We start from the raw sequence: 24,208 nt of genomic DNA, 5'->3' as shown, positions 1-24,208 counted from the left end.
CAATCCCTGGGAGACACTGAGCCAGTCTGCAAATCAGTGGCCTGGTATTTACATCTAGCAACTACTGCCAGCCATTTAACTCCCTGTGCCTTGGTATTCCCAGCTGGAAAATAGGGATAATAGTGTTACCAAAGCAAGTTCATGTGCCCAGCACACAGTGAGACCAAACAAACCAATGAAATGTTGGAGTTTGGAACAGAGAAAGGTTTATTGCAGGGTCATGCAAGGAGACAGGTGGCTCCTGCCCCACCCAACTCCCGAATTCTCCAAAGGCTTTCAGCAAAGTACTTTTCTAAAGGCAGAGTAAGGGAGGGGCAAGGCTGGGTGCTGCAAACTTCTTGGTGTCTATATCCTTTGTTCTTGCAACTGTCCACCTAGATCAGGTCACCATGTTCTTGCAAACCTGCAACAAAACAAATGTCATTCTCTGTTCTGCGACTTTTAATCTCTATATGAATGGACTCTTGAAGATCCCAGTCTTGAGAATAGGCTATCATTTATATTTCAGGCTACAGGCAATATTCTTTTACAAAATTGCAGAGTCAGCAGGACTAAGCACAGGTTAACAAAACACAAAACGAAAGGAATAGATTAAAACATTAATGGAAAGGTTAAAACGAAAACAACAGATCTAATATGGAGTCAGATTTGTTCTTCCCTGTTGCAATAGTAATAACTCCTTGTGAGGATTAAATGAATTACTCTATCTTAAACACATAAAAACAGATCCCACACACAGTAAATGCATAAAGATTCTATCATCTTGGTTATAATTTTCATGACCTTGGGCCTCATATTGCTCTTTGGAGAATGAAGGAGCTTGATCCTGTAGTATTCTGAAGTTCTGTGAGCCTGTCTAAGATATTTTTGTCCTTAAGGATGGATTTCTTGCAGTATTTTCCCAATTTTAAAGGGGAAAGAATTAAGTGATATTGAGAGTTACCTCTATTTTCAATTTCCCCCAAAGCTGCAAGCAGTAAAGTAAATGAACTGGTAGCAAATACCCAGAGATAGCCAATAATGTTCTAGTCCACAGCTTGCTATTCCTCTGCATACCTACTCATGGTATATGTAAATACTACATATACCATAGTTGTAGTTTCTATAAGGGAAACTGACTCAAGTTCTCATGATGGAACCAGTACAATGATATTTTACAGATATCAGCAAAGAGCCCAATAATTTCTGTGTGTATATCCACCAGGGTAGATAAGAGGATCTCATTGACACTTTCAGGCCCTTTTTTTAAAATATAAATTTATTTATTTTAATTGGAAGCTGCTGCTAAGTCGCTCCAGTCATGTCCAACTCTGCTCGACCCATAGACAGAAGCCCACCAGGCTCCCCTGTCCCTGGGATTCTCCAGGCAAGAACACTAGAGTGGGTTGCCATTTCCTTCTCCAATGCATGAAAGTGAAAAGTGAAAGGGCAGTCGCTCAGTCGTGTCCGACTCTTAGCGACCCCATGGACTGTAGCCTACCAGGCTCCTCCGTCCATGGATTTTCCAGGCAAGAGTACTGGAGTGGGGTGCCATTGCCTTCTCTGAATTGGAGGCTAATTACTTACAATATTGTATTGGTTTTGCCGTACATCAACATGAATCCACCACAGGTGTACACGTTTTCCCCATCCTGAACTCCTCTCCCTCCCCTTACCATCCCTCTGGGTCATCCCAGTGCACCAGCCCCAAGCATCCTGTATTCTGCATCGAACCTGGACTAGCAATTTGTTCCATATATGATATTATACATGTTTCAATGCCATTCTCCCAAATCATCCCACCCTCTCCCCCTCCCTCCCACAGAGTCCAAAAGACTGTTCTATACATCTGTGTCTCTTTTGCTGTCTTGCATACAGGGTTATCATTACCATCTTTCTAAATTCTATACATATGTGTTAGTATACTGTATTGGTGTTTTTCTTTCTGGCTTACTTCACTCTGTATAGGCTCAGTTTTATCTACCTCATTAGAACTGATTCAAATGTATTCTTTTTAATGACTGAGTAATATTCCATTGTGTATATGTACCACAGCTTTCTTATCCATTCATCTGCTGATGGACATTTAGGTTGCTTCCATGTCCTGACTATTATAAACAGTGCTGCGATGAACATTGGGGTACATGTGTCTCTTTCAATTCTGGTTTCCTCAGTGTGTATGCCCAGTAGTGGGGTTGCTGGGTCATAAGGCAGTTATATTTCCAGTTTTTTAAGGAATCTCCACACTGATCTCCATAGTGGCTGTACTAGTTTGCATTCCCACCAACAGTGTAAGAGGGTTCCCTTTTCTCCATACCCTCTCCAGCATTTATTGCTTGTAGACTTCTGGATCACACCCATTCTGACTGGCGTGAAATGGTACCTCATTGTGGTTTGATTTGCATTTCTCTGATAATGAGTGATGTTGAGCATCTTTTCATGTGTTTGTTAGCCATCTGTATGTCTTCTTTGGAGAAACATCTGTTTAGTTTTTTGACCCATTTTTTGATTGGGTCGTTTATTTTTCTGGAATTGAGCTGCAGGAGTTGCTTGTATATTTTTGAGATTAGTTGTTTGTCCGTTGCTTCATTTGCTATTATTTTCTCCCATTCTGAAGGCTGTTTTTTCACCTTGCTTATAGTTTCCTTTGTTGTGCAGAAGCTTTTAATTTTAACTAGGTCCCATTTGTTTATTTTTGCTTTTATTTCCAATATTCTGGGAGGTGGGTCATAGAGGATCCTGCTGTGATGTATGTCAGAGAGTGTTTTGCCTATGTTCTCCTCTAGGAGTTTAATAGTTTCTGGTCTTACGTTTAGATCTTTAATTCATTTGAGTTTATTTTTGTGTATGGTGTTAGAAAGTGTTCTAGTTTAATTCTTTTACAAGTTGTTGACCAGTTTTCCCAGCACCACTTGTTAAAGAGATTGTCTTTTCTCCATTGTATATTCTTGCCTCTTTTGTCAACGATAAGATGTCCATAGGTGTGTGGATTTATCTCTGGGCTTTCTTTTTCTTCACTGATCTATATTTCTGTCTTTGTGCCAGTACCATACTGTCTTGATGACTGTGGCTTTGTAGTAGAGCCTGAAGTCAGGCAGGTTGCTTCCTCCAGTTCCATTCTTCTTTCTCAAGATTGCTTTGTCTATTTGAGGTTTTTCGTATCTCCATACAAATTGTGAAATTATTTGTTCTAGCTCTGTGAAAAATACCATTGGTAGCTTGATAGGGATTGCATTGAATCTATAGATTGCTTTGGGTAGTATACTCATTTTCACTATATTGAGTCTTCTGATCCATGAACATGATATATTTCTCCATCTATTAGTGTTGTCTTTGATTTCTTTCACCAGTGTTTTATAGTTTTCTATATATAGGTCTTTAGTTTCTTTAGGTAGATATATTCCTAAGTATTTTATTCTTTGTGTTGCAATGGTGAATTGAATTGTTTTGTAAATTTCTCTTTCTGTTTTCTCATTATTAGTGTATAGGAATGCAAAGGATTTTTGTGTGTTGATTTTATATCCTGCAATTTTACTATATTCATTAATTAGCTCTAGTAATTTTCTGGTGGAGTCTTTAGGGTTTTCTATGTAGAGGATCATGTCATCTGCAAACAGTGGGAATTTTACTTCTTCTTTTCCAATTTGGATTCCTTTTATTTCTTTTCTGCTCTGATTGCTGTGGCTAAAACTTCCAAAACTATGTTGAATAGTAGTGGTAAAAGTGGGCACCCCTGTTTTGTTCCTGACTTTAGGGGAAATGCTTTCACTTTTTCACCATTGAGAATAATGTTTGCTGTGGGTTTGTCATATATAGCTTTCACTATATTGAGGTATGTTCCTTCTATTCCTGCTTTCTGGAGAGTTTTTTTATCATAAATGGATGCTGAATTTTGTCAAAGGCTTTCTCTGCATCTATTGAGATGATCATATGGCTTTTATTTTTCAATTTGTTAATGTGGTATATTACATTGATTGATTTGTGGATACTGAAGAATCCTTGCATCCCTGGGATAAAGCCCACTTGGTCATGATGTATGATCTTTTTAATGTGTTGTTGGATTCTGATTGCTAGAATTTTGTTAAGGATTTTTGCATCTGTGTTCATCAGTGATATTGGCCTGTAGTTTTCTTTTTTTGTGGCATCTTTGTCAGGTTTTGGTATTAGGGTGATGGTGGCCTCACAGAATGAGTTTGGAAGTTTACCTTCCTCTGCAATTTTCTGGAAGAAAATTTGAGTAGGATAGGTGTTAGCTTTTCTCTAAATTTTTGGTAGAATTCAGCTGTGAAGCCGTCTGGACCTGGGCTTTTGTTTGCTGGAAGATTTCTGATTACAGTTTCAATTTCCATGCTTGTTATGGGTCTGTTAAGATTTTCTATTTATTTTTTAGGCCCTTTTATCAGTGGGAATAGCTTCCTTGAACAGAGGCCTACTTTACCCAAGCCTTTCAGAAGAATTGCCTAATCTTTTCAATAATCTTATAGTACAGGCATTAAAATTCCCTCCATGGATAAGACAACTGGTGACCTAGTCTCTCTGAGTCCAAAATTTGTGTTAATTCCACAGCACTCATTTGAAAACCTACTCTGCTAAACAGTGGCCAGAATCTAAAGACAGAGAGACTGAAAAACAACAGCGACCACCGCCACCACCTGCGGCCTGCTCCTCTAAGTGGTGGCCTAGAGTCAAGTGACCAGGATGCCTCAGATCAGCCTAGCTCCTCCCTTGTCAGATATTTCAGTGTCCATAGAAGCATGTCTGAACAGATGACAAGGGGGCAGCTTTCCTCTGAACTGCACAGAAAGGTTCCATTGGACAGAGAGGTGGGTCAGAGACAGACCTTGCTAATTATGCCTCTCAGGACATCTCACCATCTTGTTTCAGGAACACCTTGATTTCTCAATTGCTCCATGCCTAGAAACATGGTTTGTCAATGGACATTTATTAAGTTTGGGAGCAGCACCAGGGAAGCCCTTATATTAAAGAAATCCTACAGGAGCCATGTTGCCAGGCCAGTGGAAGCCCCACTTGTTCCTACTGGATTTTTTTAAGGTGGGACCCATGGCCTGAGCTTGACTGGATTCTCCAGAGCCTCAGCTTAGGGAAAGGGATGCTGCATGTAGCCTGCTATGGGCCTCATGCAATCATAGAAAGCCTGGGTCTTTAACAAAGTCACGCTGCGATCATTTTCTCAAAGTCCGGGACACCTGAAAAACAAGACAGTGAAGAGACATCACTACAAATTCCAATGAGCCCAGCCACTGGGAAAGGGCTACCTTTATGGCATATCCATTCAGACATAGGGGAAAAATTGAGCCTGTCCATCCTTGTTAAAAAAAATTTTTTTTTTTTAAACCAGGGCTCAAACTTATTCTTAAGGACTCAATTCATTTTCAGGGAGGTGCTGTAAATCTTCATTGTTAGCAGATCTCCACATAATTTAAAATCAGGTGATCTGAGACCACGCTTTGAGAAGCTCTGGGCTCTGAAGAGAAGGTTCAGTTTGGGTTGATGCTGTGCAGTGTCCGGCTGCTCACTGGGACCAGTGGGAAGCTTTACTAACATCTGATATATGCATCCTGTCCCCATAGAGGTAAAGGCTAAACAATGAGGATTTTTCAAAACTCCCATGTAATTCTAACGTGATACCAGTGTTGAGAACCACTGGCTTAAAGGGAGCTCAGAAGTTTAGTGCCTTGTTTCTCAAAGTGTTGTCCAAGTCCAGCAGCATGGGAATCACTTGGGATCCTATTAGAAATGCAGAGCCTCAGGTCCCACCCCATCAGAATCTGCATTTTTAGTAAGACCCCCTGAAGGTTCCCTGGATTAGATTCTAAATCTAGCTGCAGACAGTCTCACCTGGATTCCTAAGCCTCTGCTCAGCCTGATTCACTGAGCAGGTAAAGTTAAGAGATTTCTCTTTTTCTTTAAGTTTCCCAGGTGATTCTGGTGCTCACAGTGAGCTGAGAAGGGCAACTGGGGCAATTAAAAACATAAGGCTCTGGGGTTAGGCAAATAGAATTAGGGACAGGCCCTGGTTTCCACTTGCCGTGTGACACTGGACAGTCGTTTAACCTCTCTGAGCCTTAGTGGCCTCTATAAATGGAAATGATGTCTTCCTCATAGGAAGTTATATGCAATGTATAATAATATATGGATATGATTCAAGGTGTAATACATGATAATGTATGGATTGGATCTATAATAAATGTTTAATAAATAGTAGTTAATTTTAAATACAGTGCCTGAAAGAGACCTTGCTCTGAATTTATTCTAAGAAGAGCTCTTGCAAAACCACATTTGGTTGTGGGGGGGGGGGGGTGGGTCGGGGGAGCAGGTAGTGCTTCTGGTCTCTCCTCTCTTCTCCTCTCCTGATAACCCCCCTTTCCCCTCGTCAAGATATTTTTATCTTGTCTCTCTGGACTCTGCTCTACAGATACCTAACTAATCCCTAATAAAGCAAGGAATTTCCTATTCAAATATCTTTAACAATGAGTAACTGCTGAAGAGTCAAAGGAACCAGTGCATCATTAAGTGGAATTTCTGGGAGCCTAAGTCACAAGCAGGGCTTGCATGTGGGGAGGGCAGGGAGCATTTCTCAGCACCACTGCAATCACATCCTGATACTCCCCTGTTCAGCCCCCATCTGTATTGCCTCTCCATCCACCCTTCTGAGCCAGTATGAGGAAGGAGGTGGGCAGAGGAAATGAGGGCCTCAGAAAGTAGACCAGAAAGCAACACTATTGACATTCACCCTGAAGATGTGAGAAAACACAACAGAATGGCTTACACTCAACAAACACCTTTCTAGCACCTCTACATATCCTAGTCACAGTGGTAACCAAGACAGTTGTTGTCCTGTTCTCACAGTCTGCCAGAACCCTAGGGTTTAATGCACATCATTGTCACAAAGGCCACCACCCACAGAAATCCAACTTACTGTGGATCCAGGACCATGTTACCAACCAAGATTTGGTCATCCCCACGGCCGAGTAAAATCTGGAAAGGATTATAGCCCATCAATTTACTGCAGAGTCACCCTTTCCTGGAGAGGACCTTACCTCTAGAATAGGCCACAGAAGGTTAACCTGTATTCAAATTGCTGTCAAATGCCTAAAACCCTGTAAAGCCAATGAAGTTGCCATTTCACAGACAGAGGTGGGCCACATGCTCACCCTGCCCTGGCATCCTCTGCACTGCAGCATCATTGGGTTTGTGCATTCCTGGGGCATCAGTGGTCTCTCATACTCATATCTATATCCTTAGAGCTTAGAAAAGTATATGATGTGGAATAGGTGTCCCATAAATAGTTGTTGAACAGTTGAGTGGACTTAAAATCCAAATGCCATGTCAAGGCTGCAGGATGAACTTGGTTTTCCTTGACTTGTAACAGCAGACCCTTTCTGGAAAGGAACTGGGAGGTGGGGTAGGCAAGACAGGGAGTCCAGTTGAACCCAAGAGAGTCAAAGCCCCCAGCAGAGGAAAAGGACATGTCAAAGAGAAGCCACAGTGAAGGGGAACTTTGCTAATTTGCCACTATTGTCTAGGGCTGGGTTTTGGTGAATGAGACAAAGCAATATTTAGAAGTAGTCATCAGAAGTTTTTTTTCTTCTCCCACCCCTGCAAAAGCTTAGGCTTTCACATAGGGAAAATCCACCACTTTGTGACATCACCTCTTCTCAAGTCCAACTTGCTAACAGGTAAAGTTGAGTGAAAACTAATATCAAGGGTGGCCTTGAACTTCCACCTTTAGACCCAAGGCTATAAGAATTATTAGATAGAAGTATTCCAGGGAAGGCTGGCTGTCATACCCAAGGGAAATGTTAGACAAAGAGGAAGAGAAGGGTGTGTGGAGAGGGGCCAGAGTCACTTTATAAACCTATACTAGCATCTTTCAGCCCAGCAACAAGTGGTTTTCCTCCCTTTTCACCTACTTCCTTGGAGCCCAAGTTAGTTTGCCACTGGCTTTGATATCTGGGGAACTGAAAAATTTAACTGAAGTAACTAACTTGATTGTTTTGCAGTCCGCTATGAAATTGATAATGACCTCATGGAATTCAATATTTTAAAAAACAGCTTTAAAGCTGACAAGGAGGTAAAGCGAAAAGAGATCAGAAATGGATTTCTCAAGCTGCGCAGCATTCTCCAGGAGAAAGAGAAAACCATCATGGAGCAGATAGAGAATCTGGAGGTATCCAGGCAGAAGGAAATTGAAAAGTATGTGTACGTCACTACCATGAAGGTGAACGAAATGGATGGCCTGATTGCCTACTCCAAGGAGGCGCTGAAGGAGACAGGCCAAGTGGCATTCCTGCAGTCAGCCAAGATCCTGGTGGACCAGATCGAGGATGGCATCCAGAGCACTTACAGGCCCGACCCACAGCTCCGGCTACACTCCTTGAACTGCATGCCCTTGGACTTCGCTGAGCTCTCCAGTGCCATTCACGAGCTCTTCCCCACAGGACCCAAGAAGGTGTGTTCCTCTGGGGACTCCCTGCCGTCCCCCTATCCCCTGCAGTCAGAAATGATGATCGCCAGGAAGGTCACTTTCAGCACCCACAGCTTCAACAACCAGCAGATATACCAGCGAAGCTCTTCCTTATTGTCCTTCAATGCCCCTGCCTGTGAGAAGACCAAGATAGGTCTGGAAGCCTATGGGCGAGCCCAGTCAGCTGCACCTGCCAAGCCCACAGATGGCCTCTATACCTACTGGAGCGCAGGGGTAGAAAATCAGCCTGTGCAGAATAGCAATAGCTTCCACAACTGGTACTCATTCAACGATAGCTCTGTGCAGACTCCAGGCCCAATTATTATCTACCAGACTCTGGTGTATCCAAGAGCTGCCAAGGTAAGAAAGGCTCTGGGCCCCGTAGGAAAGATGGGAGGGTGTGAGCTATGGCATGGAGGTGGGTAGTCAGGAAAGTTTGCACTTAGTTCATTGACCACTCAGATATGGTCACTCAGATCTGTTCCTCTGGACTCTGTGTGGTCAGTCCATTCAAAAGGGAAAAGTTCCTGAAGTCTTAAGAGCCCGAGATTGGCTTAAACCAAACAATGTATTTAACTCATAGCCAGATATGCATCTGAAAGCCCCAATTCCACTTCAAAGACAGCTTCTCTATTGAAAGAGACTGCAATTTGGGAACCAAAGTAACTTGAAGAGACTGCTTGAAGAGGGTAATATTTCCCAAAGGAAAGCCTGTAACAGTAGAAAGAGAACAGAAATTGGAATTAGAAAAGCAGGCTCCATGATTTACCAGCTGTGATTCCTATAAATTGCTACTTTTTCTATAGAAAATATCTAGACTCTTCATGATTTGGAAAGATTAGAAGGATAATCCCCAATGGAATTCCAGTTCTTATCTCCTGAGATTCAGCTTTTTTTTTAGTGAGGGAGGGTATGTATCTCTCACAGACCTCTACAACTGCCATCACTCAGCGTCAAGGGATGTGACTCTTCCTTGACCTTCTTGGCCTAATATGAACAAATAGCCCATCTCTTAACATTCCTTTCAAATCTAGCTGATTGAATCTAAACTGAATAGTTTATATAATGTTCTATTGGAGAAGGCGATGGCACCCCACTCCAGTACTCTTGCCTGGAAAATCCCATGGATGGAGGAGCCTGGTAGGCTGCAGTCCATGGGGTGGCTAAGAGTCGGACACGACTGAGCGACTTCACTTTCATTTTTCACTTTCATGCATTGGAGAAGGAAATGGCAACCCACTCCAGTGTTCTTGCCTGGAGAATCCCAGGGACGGGGGAGCTTGGTGGGCTGCTGTCTATGAGGTCCCACAGTGTCGGACACGACTGAAGCAACTTAGCAGCAGCAGCAGCATTAGCATCCAGGGAGGAAAAAATGTATTCTATGAGAGCATATCTTGCCTCCTCTTGGGGCCACTAGAGGGACAATTCCCAAGCCAACCCATGGCCTGCTCCCATGGAGCAGAATCCACCTTCAGTCCTCATGATCTGAGAGCACTCACAAAGACACTTAACGTCCTTGAAGCCTAAACTAGTGGTTCTCAAACATTAACATGTGCCTGGGAATCTTGTTAAATGCAGAGTCTGCTTCAGTGGGTCTCAGTGGGGCCTGAGATTCTGCACTTCTAACAGACTTCCAGATGTTGACATTGCTGCCAATTAGCAGACCACACTTCAGTATCAAAGGATGTAGAAACAAGAAAATTAAAGGGAGACACTGACCAAGCCTTACTTTTTTACTCTCCTGAAACATCATAATCTATGTTTTGGCATTTATAATTGGCTCCAGGAATGACCTTATGTTGCAAGGTAGAACATACAGAACATATCCTCCCATGGGCTGTCAGACACAGCAAATGTATCTCTGCCCTTCACGTAACAGGTCCCCACAACAAAGCAGCTGAACCTACACTTCCAAATGATACTAGATCAGCAACACCTGCATGTATGTGACATTGCGTCAGGGATTGCGTTAGGTCTCATCTCCACGAAACTCAGACCACTTGAGAGGTTGGCAAGATCCAGCTCTGGATGGGAACGACTGGTGATGTTTGCCCTATACTTGAGCTTGGAGAACAGTCTCCCTATGCCACCTGTAAACGGTCCCTTGATGAATTCAAGAAAGGAACGTACATAGGAAAGCTCAGTGAAGTCACTGACTCTCAAAATAGGACACCTAAACCTACTGCCAGACAGTGGTATTTGGTGTAAAAATATCATTTTTTTAATATTTTCACCTGAATAGGTGAAATGCACCTATTTCAGGATCGTGGGGAATAGTTCACACAGGAATCACAGTGCTCAGGGATACAGAAGTTGAAATCAGTATTGGCATGTCTCTTGAGTGATGATTGACTAACAGTTCTCTTTTGTTTGGGGATATTTGGTTTTGTTTGTTTGAATTTACTTGGAGTATAGTTGATTTACAATGATTTTTTAGTTTCAGGTGTACAGCAGAGTGATTCAGTTACAAACACACATATATTCATTCTTTGTCAGATTCTTTTTCATATAGGTTGTTATGGAATATTGAATACAGTTCCCCGTGCTATATAGTAGGTCCTTATTGGTTATCTATTTTATATACAGTAGTGTGTGTGTGTTCATCCCAAGCTCCTAATTTATACCTCTACCCCTACACATTTCTCCTTTGGTAAATCTTAAATTTATTGTCTCCTTTTGGCACAGGAAATACTCTGTAAGTTAGTCTTATGAGTTGTCACTATGTATCTTAAAAATCTTAAAGAGTTTTTTATAAAAACTCCATTTTATTTCTAGAAATCCCTCTTGAAGAAATTACTAAAAACTTGATGAAGATCCATGCCCCAAAGCGTTCAATGCATCATTATTAGAGTGTAAAATTAGAGACAACCTAACTGTTCAACTATAGAAGGACTAAATCATTTATGGGGCAATTATTAAAATGGTGCTTTAATGAATTTTTAATGATATAGGGACATATATAAAATGCAATAAGTGAAAAAAGCAGGAATCAAAGCAATATAATCCAAATTACATACATTTTTGTATTTGTGTGTATTCTAAAATTGGAAAGAAATAATAATTATTAACTGAACTCTGAGATTATAAGAGATGTTTATTTATTTCTTATACTTTTTATGTGTTTTCCAAGTTTGTATTTAAAATGAGTACACTTTGGTAATCAAAAAATGTTTAAAAACTTTATACATTTATATGACTTATTAATAAGTTGGGCTTTTTACACTTTTAAAAGTGTAAATATATAAAAATAATTATAAAGTAATCATACAAATTCATAGCAACTTTAAAATATGTATACTTATAAGAGTAGTTATAAATTAACTTTATTTTATACACAAAATTTTTATATTTTTAATTGGTGGATATTTGCTTTACAATGTTGGTTGATTTCTGCCATACAGCAGCGTGAATAAGCCCTAAGTATACATACATCTCCTCCCTCTTGAACCTCCCTCCCACCCCAACCTCCATCCTACCTGTCTAGGTCATCACAGAGCAACTGGGCTGAGCTCCCTGTACACACAATAACACTTAATTTTATGAAAATTTAAATAAAGTATGCAATGTATGTTTAAAAATAGTTATTATAAAATACTTATACATCAGGCACAATCTACTAATTAACACTTGTTAATATTTCTCTTCCCAAGAGTTGATATTTTATGCTTTGAGTGTGAAAATATATTCTCCATTACTTGGATGAGTAATTTCACCTCTTTGCAACTCTTTTGTATATAAATGAAGGGTTGAAATATATACACTTTTCAACTTCTAGTTGAAATTGCTAAATGTAACCTTTCTGAGCTCCACAGTAAAATGCCTACATACATAGTCAGCGACTCAGTTGTGTCCGACTCTGCAACCCCATGGGCTACAGCCCTCCAGGCTCCTCTGTCCATGGAATTTTCCAGGCAAGAATACTGGAGTGGGTTGCCGTTTCCTACTCCAGGCATTCTTCCTGACCCAGGGATTGAACACACATCTCTTGCGTCTCCTACATTGGCCGGCAGGCTTTTTACCGTGGCGCCACCTGGGAAGCCCCCCACTGTAAAATGGGAAAATAAAATCTCCCTCTGAGGAAGTTGTGAGGAGCACATGAGTCAGGCCATGTCTGACACAGAATCTGTTGCATAACAGATGTTCAGTAAATGGTAGACACTTTGGTTAGTGGTGTTCAGAGGGTAAGATCACCTCCACATTGACTGACAGGAACAGAAGCCAGAGGAGCATCCATCTGTTCTTAAAATGCATAGTAAACATCATGTCAGGACTCATCACCCAGCCTTTCAAGACTGTTGCACAAGGTCTTCAGCAGCTAGAGGGGCTGAGTTAGTTTAAACTTACCCCATGGGGTCAACAGCACCAATCTTCAAGGAAAAAGAGAACTGCATGGTGTCTGCTAATACCCCACTAATACATCCACTTCTTCCTAGGTTTACTGGACATGCCCAACAGAAGACGTGGACTCTTTTGAGATGGAATTCTACGAACTCATTACTTCCCCTCCTAACAATGTGCGGACAGAGCTCTGTGGACAAATTCGGGACATAATGCAGCAGAATCTGGAGCTACACAACCTGACCCCCAACACCGAGTATCTGTTTAAAGTGCGAGCCATCAATGATAATGGTCCCGGGCAGTGGAGTGACATTTGCAAGGTACTGTACACATTATTTCTCAGACAGATGTTCTTGATCCACTTTGGATGCACCTGTCAGGATGATCGCGAGATCATGGAACTCACCCTGTGACAGGCCCCTCTACTCCCAGAAAACTTACTACTCAAGGACACAGAGAGGGGCCCTGGCCTCAACCAACTTTGCCAATGAGGCCTGAGAATCATCACCTCAGTCTGATTCAGAAAACATTCGTGCCAGGTATCAGGTTAGGATGTAGAGGTGCCAAGGAAAATAAGACATAATTCTTGCCTTCAAGGAGCTCAAAGTCTAGAAAACAAATAATCTTGGTGTAAGAAGGACAAAAAAAGTGACACATTAGCCCCCGTGGTGACTCAAGCAAAGATAGTGTATCAGATTTAACCAATATAAATACAGGATGCATGCAATGAATAAAATTTTTAGTGTTAGTGTATCCCATGCCATATTTAGGAAATACTTATACTAAAAAATGTATTTGTTGTATATCTGAAAGTCAAGGAGTTGCCAGTGAGCAAGCCAGGAAGAATTCCAAAAAAGGAAGGGATAAGATTATTCCTATCTTTTTTTGTGATGCAAGGCTGGTTCTTCCTTTTATCTCCAGGGGAAATACATTCAGGGGCATAATTTTATTGATATTCAAAGGAGAAAGGGAAGAAAAATGCCAAGACTGCCTAGAACTATCTTACTGTACAATCATGATAGTGCTCTTAGGAATCAGTAAATTATATCTTAATCAGAGATTCTTTAGAAGTAAAGAGAATAAATCCATTCCTTTTGACTTTTGAAAAGAGAAATTTATAGTGCAGAGAGAGAGGACTCTCATGAGACCACTTCCAGGTGGGACACACACCTGATACACAAGAAAACTGGCAAGTCATCAGTTTCTCTCAGTCTCTCCATCAGCATCTCTCGTTCTACTCCCTCCCACACACACCCTCCTTCCATCTCTGCTTCTGTCCACATCTGCACCACTGTTAGCTAGCCCATCACTTCTCCTCCCCTAAATTCAGCTTGCATGTGGTTTTGGAGGTTTGTGGTGCAATCCGTGTGTGACCAACACAGTCTGACTAGCTCCATGCCCCTGGACTCAAGAATCTGACTGGTTGCTACCTCTAGTGATGAAAGGAAGTGGGAGGATTGTGCTGTTGCTCATTACACTTGAAACAAGTCTCCTGGGGGGATGGGGGCCGTCTACTCCACCCCGATGCGATGCGCTGTTTCTGGAGCACAGCACCCCTGTGCATCCCCTCCCCCTCCACGGAGGTCAGATACTCACACGGGAAGGCAGAGTGACTGATGAGAAAGTCGCCTGGTTGCTCCCCCTGTTAGACCCCAGCCAGGTACCCTGTCGGTCAGTTGCCCCACAGCCCAGTTCTTGCTGGTACCCTTCTCTCCAGAGCAAAGAACACCCTCTGCTGCTGCCACATTTGACAGCAGGTCCTTTTGACTATGGATTTTTCCTTCAATCTAATTCCTCTGCCTTCTCATTTTTTAGAAATTCCTCTGAAATGTCTTGCCCATGAAGGGCACTCAGTGCTGTTATTGGTTTTTTTTTTTAACATGTATCTTAAGTCATTTTTAGATGCAAGGGACAAAGATGTGGGTGGAGAGACCAAAGAGTGTCAGCCTTCCTTAGGTAGATATTTTGTCATCCCTCTTACACTCTGAACTGCTTGAAAACAAAATTCACATTTAATTCATCTTTCTTTCTCCCACAATGCCTACCAAAGCACTGTGCATAGAGCAGGGTCTTAATGGTTATTGAATGAATACACGAGTGAAAATGTGACCAAACAAATAAATATATTTAAAAATGTCTACATAAAAGAGAGAGGAAAGAAACTGATATGTAAAATTAATAATTGCAAACTACTGGAAGAGGCCTGAAAGTTGTTATGTGCTATTTTACAATCAATTGAGAAGCAACATCCCCCTGAAACTGTTTAGGTCAAGCGTTTGCTCTCCCTATAAAGGAAGAAAACTCATTCCAGTTTCTTTTCTTTTTAATACAATTTCTAAATAAGCAGAGCACTAATTAATGAGCTTTACTGGAAGCTTCATTTTTATCTGACTCACAGAGCTGCAATATAGATTTTTCCTTCAGAAGTAATTCTTCCTCCTTTTTTGTGATTATATTAGCATTCCAGGGGAAACTCAGCTTTCCTTAACATTTGTCATGATTTGCATAAGTAAAGGCTTCAGTAGCAAATGAAAATAAGATGGTGTGTTTGAATGACATTTATAAAGCTTCATAAAAGTAATGACTTCAGCTCTTTCCTATAAAATCGAAATATTTTTCCTTCGGCATCAGTACTATGCAGGTATTCCTGAAAGGTTTCATTTAAAATGCCGTAATGAGGCAGCAGAATCATTTCTTATCCAAAATGCAATATTCCCATCCTTTTGTTAAGGAAGTGAAATAACACCTTTTATATTTGATTTTCATAGTATGTGGCTTGTTGATTTTATTTTTTAGGGATTTTATTTGCAGTCTAATACATGAAGCATGAAAATTAACTTTAACACTTTTTAAAGGTCTCATTCATTGCAGGCTGACTCTGTGTCCAACACTGTATATTCATTATCAGTGATCATCCCAGCCGCTCGAAGGCAGGCAGTTACTGCCTCCAGCTTACAGAAGAGGAAACTGAGGCTCAGACAGGGAAATTGACTGGCCTCATGTAACCCGAAGGAGTTGAGTGGGAACCTAGGTCTCATCCAAGGCAGGAGTTCTTCGTCCCATGCACCATAATCAGATAATCAGATGCAGTGAAGTCTGGGCAGGGTGGGCTCAGCCTCGGGGACCTGGCCTCACACTCTGGAAGGATGCTGTCCAAACAACAGCAGTGAGTGGGACTTTTCTTTACGAAGCAAAATCATACATCAGAAAGAGTACTGGGCTTGAGCAGCGTACCCGGGTCCAAGCCCCAAGTCCACTAGGCAGCGACTCAGTGAGGACAGGCATCATGCTGTCTTGCTCACCCCTCCTGGCCCCTAGTTCCCAGGTGAGAGCTTCTAACATCCAAGAGCTTCACTGATGTTTGAGAAGAAATCGAGACGTGGTTTTGGACCAATCATGTACTCTGTGGGCTCCGTCCCTCCTCCTGCTCTTCCTCTAGACCACTGCCCCCATTCTCACCCCATTGTCTCCCTCTGACTTCAAATCTCCAGGGAAGTCTTCAAACTTCTGGGAAGTCCTTCCATGACAAATCTAACTTTTCCCCTGTGCCTTGGTTTCCTATTGCTCCTGTAACAAATTGGTAGCTTAAACAATACAAATTTCCCTCTTAACTCACAATTCTGGGGATCAGAGATCTAAGGTGTGAGCAGGGCTATGTGATTTCTAGAGGCTCCAGGGGAAAATTCATTTCCTTGCCTTTTCAGGCTTCAAGCAGCTGCCACATTCCTCGGCTCATGGCTTCTTCCTCTATTTTCAACACTAGCAACTGTAGACTGAGTTCTCACATCATCATCTCTGTGGTTCCCTTCTGCATCTCCCTCTTCTACTTTGAAGGACTCTTGTGGTCACATAGATCCACTTGATGATTCAATAAATCCCTCTATCTTTTTTTTTAATAGTTATTTATTTGGCTGCACTAGGTCTTAGTTGCTGCACATGAGCTCTTCAGTCTTTGTTGCAGTACACAGGATCTTTAGTTGCAACATGTGGGATCTCGTTCCCTGGCCAGGGATTGAACCCAGGCCCCTGCATGGACAGCGTGGAGTCTTAGCCACTGGACCACCAGGAAGTCCTTAATCTCCCTTTCTTAAAACCAGCTGACTAGCAACCTTAGTCCCCCTTTGCGAAGTAACAGGGCTTCCCTGGTGGCTCAGACAGTAAAGTACCTGCATGGATTGTGGGAGACCTGGGTTCAATCCCTGGGTTGGGAAGATCCCCTGGAGAAGGGCATGGCAACCCACTCCAGTGTTCTTGCCTGGAGAATCCCATGGATAGAGGAGCCTGGCAGGCTATAGTCCATGGAGTCACAAACAGTCAGACATAACTGAGTGACTAAGCACACACAACACAGCCATGTAACGTGACATTCACAGGCTCCTGGGATTTGGATGTGGGCATCTTTGCGGGGAGCATTATTCTGCCTACCACAATCTGACATAAACCAGATTTCCCAGCTTACATCAGGTCTGAGGACAGATATTCAGGCCCCAGAATAATCACAAACTGGTACTGTTCTGTGTCATTCCCTATAGTTCTTAAGGAAATGCACCAATCCCTGTCCCCACCCATACTCTCAAATTCCTTCTCAGTCTGTACTGGGTCCCGCCCCTCAACTATGCCTCAGGTGTGCTCAGGAAGTGGTCCTGCCAGCTACCCTGAGTACCCACAGGGCTGCTTCCTTCCTGCTCAGGCTGCACTTAGGCTGGAAGTCCAGCCACAGAGCAGGGCTACCTGGCCTTCCTGGACATGTTCAGTTTCACAAAAGCCTCCTTCTGGTTTTCCTTCTGTCCCTACTGCAGACACCCTGCCTTAGGGTAACACATACATATTCAGGGGCTGGGGTTAGAGGATAATTTGAGTGACCAACACTAGTATGCATTTGAAATAACTACCCTGAAGCTACCCTCTCACTCACCCACATACTCACAGTGACTCCATGCCCTGAAATGAAGTTGAAGTGGTTTACATGCTCTGTCTCCTTAGAATTCATTATTTTCCAAAGGGCCCCTTGATGGTTCATGTAAATAGAACCCTATTAGTCCCTTCCTATTTTCCATTTTCCCTGCCAATAAGTTAGAACCCTGGAATGAGTATACTTTAGGCTCAAACCTGATATATCATTTTTTTTTTCCAGCATGTTTTTAAATTTTTATTCCTTTATTTCTCATGTGTTCCCCATCCTGAACCCTCCTCCCTCCTCCCTCCCCATACCATCCCTCTGGGTCTATCATTTTTTAACCTCACACACAGAAGGTGGAATTAGTCAGACACCTCAACCCATGGTCCATTACCAACATGGGTCTATTTAAGGCCCTTTTCTTTTTGTTTATTTGATTTTTTTTGGTATTAGGGGGTGCTTTTGTTCTTGAGAGTTATGTTTTATTGGGCAAAAAATCTTAGGACTTCAAGCCCTTTCTTATTTATGTATTTAATTCCTTTTGTGACTATGCTATGCTATGCTAAGTCACTTCAGTTGTGTCCAACTCTGTGCGACCCCATAGACGGCAGCCCACCAGGCTCCCCCGTCCCTGGGATTCTCCAGGCAAGAACACTGGAGTGGGTTGCCATTTCCTTCTCCAATGCATGAAAGTGAAAAGTGAAAGTGAAGCCGCTCAGTCGTGTCCGACTCTTAATGACCCCATGGATTGCAGCCTAACAGGCTCCTCCGTCCATGAGATTTTCCAAGCAAGAGTACTGGAGTGGTGTGCCATTGCCTTCCCTCCCTAAATATCCATTCCAGTATGTTTTCTGTGCATCTTGTTGCTTTTATGTGTTCTTACATGGTGTGTATTTTTTTGAATGTTATTAATTTACGCAAACATCATGGTGTTACATAACTTACTGTGTCTTACCTTTTTACTCTGAACACTGTTTTTATGAACCACCCATGTTGTTGGGCGCATTTAGCCCCTAACTCCTAACACTGCCCCATCCTTTACAATAAGCTGGTGTTCACCACGTTTTACCTGTTGACTCAGCAGAATAGATACTCAGGTGACTTCCAATAATGCTCGGTGAACAGCCTTATTCATATTTTGTGGGTGGGATGAGGATGTGAGACTTTCTCTGGGACATTTTATTAGTTTACTAGAGTTTGTCACATTAGATGTTACTAATTGGCTTAAACAACAGAAATGTATTGTCTCACTGTTCTGGAAGCCAGGAGCCCAAGATTAAGGTATTGGAGGGTCTGGTTTCTTCTGAGACCCTTCCCCATGATTTGCAAATGTCTACTTTCTCCCCACCTTCTCCCTGTGAGAAAAGACTCACAGAGTTTTTTCTCATGCAAGTGCACCTCAGGTGTGCCTCTGTGTGTCCAGACTTCCTCTTCTTATAAGGACAGTCACATTGGATTTGTTGTTGTTTTTCAGTTGCTAAGCCATGTCTGACTCTCTGTGACCCCAAGGACTGTAGCACACCAGGCTTCCCTGTCCTTCACTATCTCCTGGAATTTGCTCAAACTCATGTCCATTAAGTCAGTGATGCTATGTAACCATCTCATCCTCTGCCGTCTCCTCTCCACCCTCTTCTCCTCCTGCCTTCAGTCTTTCCCAGCATCAGGGTCTTTTCCAGTGAGTCACCTCTTCGCATCAGGCACCCAAAGTATTGGAGCTTCAGCTTCAGCATCAGTACTTCCAATGAGTATTCAGAGTTGATTTCCCTCAGGATTGACTGGTTTGATCTCCTTGCAGTCCAAGGGACTCTCAAGAGTCTTCTCCAGCACCACAATTCAAAAGCATCAATTATTTGGCGTTCAACCTTCTTCATGGTCCAACTCTCACATCTGTACATGACTACTGGAAAAACAATAGCTTTGACTATATGGACCTTTGTCAGCAGAGTGATGTCTTTGCTTTTTAATACACTGTCTAGGTTTGTTAAGACCCTCCATCATGACCTCATTTTAACTTAATCAACTCTTTGAAAGCCCTGTCTCTAAATACATCACATTCTGAAATACTGAGAATAGGACTTCAACATAAAAATTTTTGAAACAATTCAGCCCTTATCAGACATATACCATGAGTGAAATTGCTGGGGATAGAGTGTGTGTGTACTTGATCTGACTGGATGCATGTACATTGCATAAGGAGTGAATGAGGGTCCCTATATCCTAGACCCCACCTAGCCCATTACCATTTTGCTAGCCCAATAGGTAGAAAGTGCTGTCTCCTTATTATTTAAAATTTCATTTCATAGGCTTGTTTTCAGGATTCCTTCTTCTGCAGATAGCCTGCTAAATATCATGTACTCATTCTTCCACTGCATTTTTCTTTTTCTAGATGATTTGCAGTATGACCTTGTATATTCTAGATCATGGTTTTAGATACTGCTAATATCTCCTCAGTTCTGACATTTGTCTACTAATGTCTACTTTGTCACTTTGTTCATTGTGTATTTCATGAAACAGCAGAAATCTTCCATTTTGATGTGATCAGTGTCACCAGTTATTTTTTTCATGGTTTGACCTTTTGAAGTTTTGTTTAAAAAGTCCTTAAGAAGGCTTATATCACAAAGGTAATCTTCCACATATTCTTTTATTAACTTTAGTTTGACCTTTGAAATTTAGGACTTTAATCCATCCAGAGTTCACCTTTGTGTGTAGTTCTAGGTATGGACGTTCTACTTTTTTGGACATTGAATGGGTCAGTTTTCCCAATATCATCTACCTAGCAATATCCTCTCCATTAGAATACAAAAAGGATGCCAGTTTGATCTTGTATTAAACTGCCATATATTCAGAGGCATTTCTCTGAGCTCTCTATTGTATTCCATTGGTCTGTTTGCTCGTATGTCAATACCACACTACTTTATTGTTGATTTCAGCTTTGTGTTATGTCTTAATGAACTGCTAAGGTAAGTCTCCCTATTGTCCTTCTTTCTTTTTTAAGGTCTACTTAGTTAATAATAGAAATGCATTCCTTTACATGAAGCATGAAAATTAACGCTTTTTAAAGGCCTCATTTATTGAAGGCCAACTCCATTTTGGAGTAAGTAAATTGAATTCCTAAAGAAAAAAAAGAAAGAAAGAAAAGATAAAATGAGTAGAATTCAGTTGGGGAAGCATTGAGTCTCTACTTTGGAGACAATATTTTTGTAATAGTTCTGATTTTTGTTCAAATCACCTCCTGTGTGCTTTATTAAGGTTTTAAAATTCTTCTTGTAGAGGTACTACATGTTTCTGGTTAAACTATATATTTTACAGACTTAGTTTATATTATTAATGTTATTTTTATTTAATTATATTTTCTAATGTATTGCTGGCTTGGAAAAAAAAAAAAAAACTACTGTGTTGATAGGTTAATCATGATTCCAGCAATCTCAATAGTGTCTCATTATTCTGAGAGCCTATCTGTTGATTCTGCTTTTTTTCCCAAGCATAAGATCATATCAGCTATAAATAATGATAGTTTTATCTCTTTTCTTGCAATTCTTGAACATTGATTTCTTTTTCTTTCCTTATACCTTTGGCCAGGGCTAGGGGTCCTGTAGAAATGGCAGTTGCAAGAGTTGATGTCCTTGTCTTATTCTTAATTTTAATGTTTTTGCATTGAACCCTGATGGTTTTTTTATTTAGTTTTTGGGATGTATAATCTTTATTAAGTTAGGGAAAGTTCTGTCTACTTTTAAATTTTTGAGAGCTTATGCAACTTTATAATTTTTTAAATCATTGAAGATAATCATGTGATTTTTCTCCTTTAAGCATTAATGAAATAAATCACATTAATTTTTCTGATGTTAAACTCCACTTTAATTCATGGAATAAACCCTCTATGATCATGATGCATTATTTTTATAATATACTTGGTTTTAGTTAGCTCATATTTTGCTTTGGAGTATTGCATCTATGATCATATATGAACCGGACCTATACTGTTTTGCTTGTGTGGTTTTATCTGCTTCTAGAACCAATATTTTACTAGCTTGATAAAATGAGCTAGGAAACTATTGCTCTTTTTCTATTTTCTAAAAGTACTCTTTTTCAAAAGTTTGATAGAATTGATTTGGAAAGCCATCTGAGGTTTGGGGGCAGGGGAAGGCCTATCAGCTATCATTTCAGTGTCTTTAGTACCTCAAGTCCTCTTCTCTGTTTCTTCTGTCCTGTTTCATCTGATCCTCTTGTTCAGAGACACACCTCAGTCCCCACTGCCCCATTTACATGTCGTACTCAGGCTTTATCTCTGAAGATCCTGTCCTTTATGACAGAGCTTTGTAGGATTTACCCCTATTTTTATGAGTCAATTCTCAACCTGTCACAACACTGTTATTTCTTCCTCATTGCCCCCAGTAGCTCTGTGTGTGTATCTTACACATTTATATAACCCTTATCAGGGTTATCTCCAAGTATTATTTCCATTTGTATCTAGGGATGGGTAATCTAACACCATACATATAATCTTTGTCTTGCATGAAGCCTTGTTTTCTCTAAAACTAAAAATAAATTTTGCAAAACTAGAGAGCATAATGGTAATAGTGTCCTTTCCCCTTGAATACAAACATAAAAATCTTTATATAGACAGACTCTGTGCTTTGTACAAACATTGCTCTTCACAATCCAAACTGCACCCCCACTCTACCTCCCCCATGAGTCCTGATCCATCAAGACTGAGCTCATTTGTCCTGTGTGCTGTCTATCACACCCGGATTTTGACCTCACTCCCTAAATGCCTTCTTAGTAAATGTGTATTGGGAAGGAATAGAAATGCCATCAGGGCAAGATCTGGGTAAGTCTATCATGCTCAAGGTAAGGCATGGAGCTCCACATCTAAGCTGAGTTGGTGAGACTTCTAGGAAAGTCCTGCTACCCAATGCAAGCTGCCTTTTCTAGGGAGCACTGACTATGCACTGTGGTCAGGGATGGTATGAAGCATCAAAGAGAAGCGGTTGGCAGATGTACAAATTATGACTCTATTCACCTTTCATTCAATTTTCAAGACACTTCTCTGTACCATATCTGATGTTGGCAATACAGAGATGAAAGATTGTCACTGCCTCCACATCCCAATCAAGGTGCTCACACTCTGGTAAGAAAATGAAACACACTCGCTGAAATGAACAAATGATAAGAGCTGTGACAGAAACAATTTCCATGGGTTGGGTGGGGAGCACCCTGGGGCTACTTTCTGGTGAAGCCTACCTGGGTCACAACCTCAACACAATAATCAGCACTCACTTCTTGCCTTAAAGAAGTGGGACCTTCTCTGTGAAATCCCAAACCCACCACATACTAGCACTGAGACTTTAGGAAATCTACCTGGTTCTTCTGAGCCTCAGTTTTTTCATCTTTGAAATGGGATCAACGGCACCTGCCTCATGTGATTGTTGGCATGAGGAGCTAATCAGATAATGTGTGTAATGTCTGGCCCGCTGCAGAGGCCAGGCTTCTGGGAGCTGCTATGTCCCTTGTGGTTGGTGCCAGGGCTCTCTGCTTCTGATTGCAGGTGGTAACACCAGATGGGCGTGGAAAGAACCGAGCTAAGTGGGGCCTGCTGAAGAATATCCAGACTGCCCTCCAGAAACGCTTCTGAGCAGCCCCGCAGAGCAGGCAGCAACCTCAGAGATGCCACACAAAATAGACATATAGGACACACACATATGTAAAAGTATTTTTCTCACCACATTCTTCATTGAGGTTGTAGACAATATTCCCTGGACCTCTGAGCCATTTAAGCAGGAGTCTACTAAGAGCTAATAAAAGGAAATGTCTTGGCTTACTGTTTGCTCATTAAATTGAAACTAAGATACAAAACAGTCAGCAAGTCAGTATGTTTTATTATCTCAGGTCTAACCCTAGGCTCAGAATTCTGCAGTGTTTTGTGGGAGGCAGCATTGGTTAAAAAAAAAAAAAAAAGTCACTCTCTTTGAAGTCAGGTCCCTGGGTGTGCATTCTGATCCTGGCCTAAGTAGTTCTAGTTACTAGAACTAATGTTTGGGCAAATCACTGATGGATGGGGAGGCAGAAGACGTAGGAAACACAGGTTTGATCTCTGGGTAGGGAAGATTCCCTGGAATAGGAAATGGTATCCCACTCCAGTATTCTTGCCTGGAAAATTTCATGGACCCAGGAGCATGGCAGGCTGCAATCTATGGGGTCACAAAGAGTCAGACATGACTAAGCACATGGCACATATGAACATATGCCTATCATTCCCTTCCTATTCAGTCTGTTTTAATATGAAAAAGTCAATATTGTTAGAATGCACTTCCTAATTATTGAGCCTGGACTTGCCTTCCCATAACTTTAACCCTATGGTCTGAGGCATGCCTCGGAACCAAAAGAATGAGAGTGCTCCCTCTTGTCTTCACTCCTTCTGGTCCCCAGAGCAAAGGAGGAGCAGTAGAATGCCTGGCAGGGGGGTCCCCTACAGTTCTTTGAAGTAAGGCAGTAAAGGATGGCAGAGT

General features: G+C 41.5%; 1 protein-coding gene across 2 annotated transcripts in view; it reads left to right on the top strand.

Moving 5' to 3' along the window:
* Window positions 1-23,515, top strand: part of TRIM42 (tripartite motif containing 42) — a 30,157-nt gene extending 6,642 nt beyond the window's left edge. The window contains exons 3-5 of one of the 2 annotated variants that reach the window (XM_002685043.6): window positions 8,004-8,827; window positions 12,901-13,125; window positions 23,248-23,515. In XM_002685043.6, the coding sequence (XP_002685089.1) occupies window positions 8,004-8,827; window positions 12,901-13,125; window positions 23,248-23,334 (1,136 nt within the window). In that variant the 3' untranslated portion in view covers window positions 23,335-23,515. Of the gene's footprint in view, window positions 1-8,003; window positions 8,828-12,900; window positions 14,293-23,247 lie in introns of those variants that run through there. The other variant, XM_024996122.2, reaches the window with a different exon arrangement.
* Window positions 23,516-24,208: the final 693 nt, after the last annotated feature.

Source organism: Bos taurus, chromosome 1 (assembly GCF_002263795.3).
Source record: "Bos taurus isolate L1 Dominette 01449 registration number 42190680 breed Hereford chromosome 1, ARS-UCD2.0, whole genome shotgun sequence".
Taxonomy (NCBI): Eukaryota; Metazoa; Chordata; class Mammalia; order Artiodactyla; family Bovidae; genus Bos; species Bos taurus.
The sequence above is the reverse complement of the archived record's forward strand: the minus strand, read 5'-3'. Positions and strand labels throughout refer to the sequence as shown.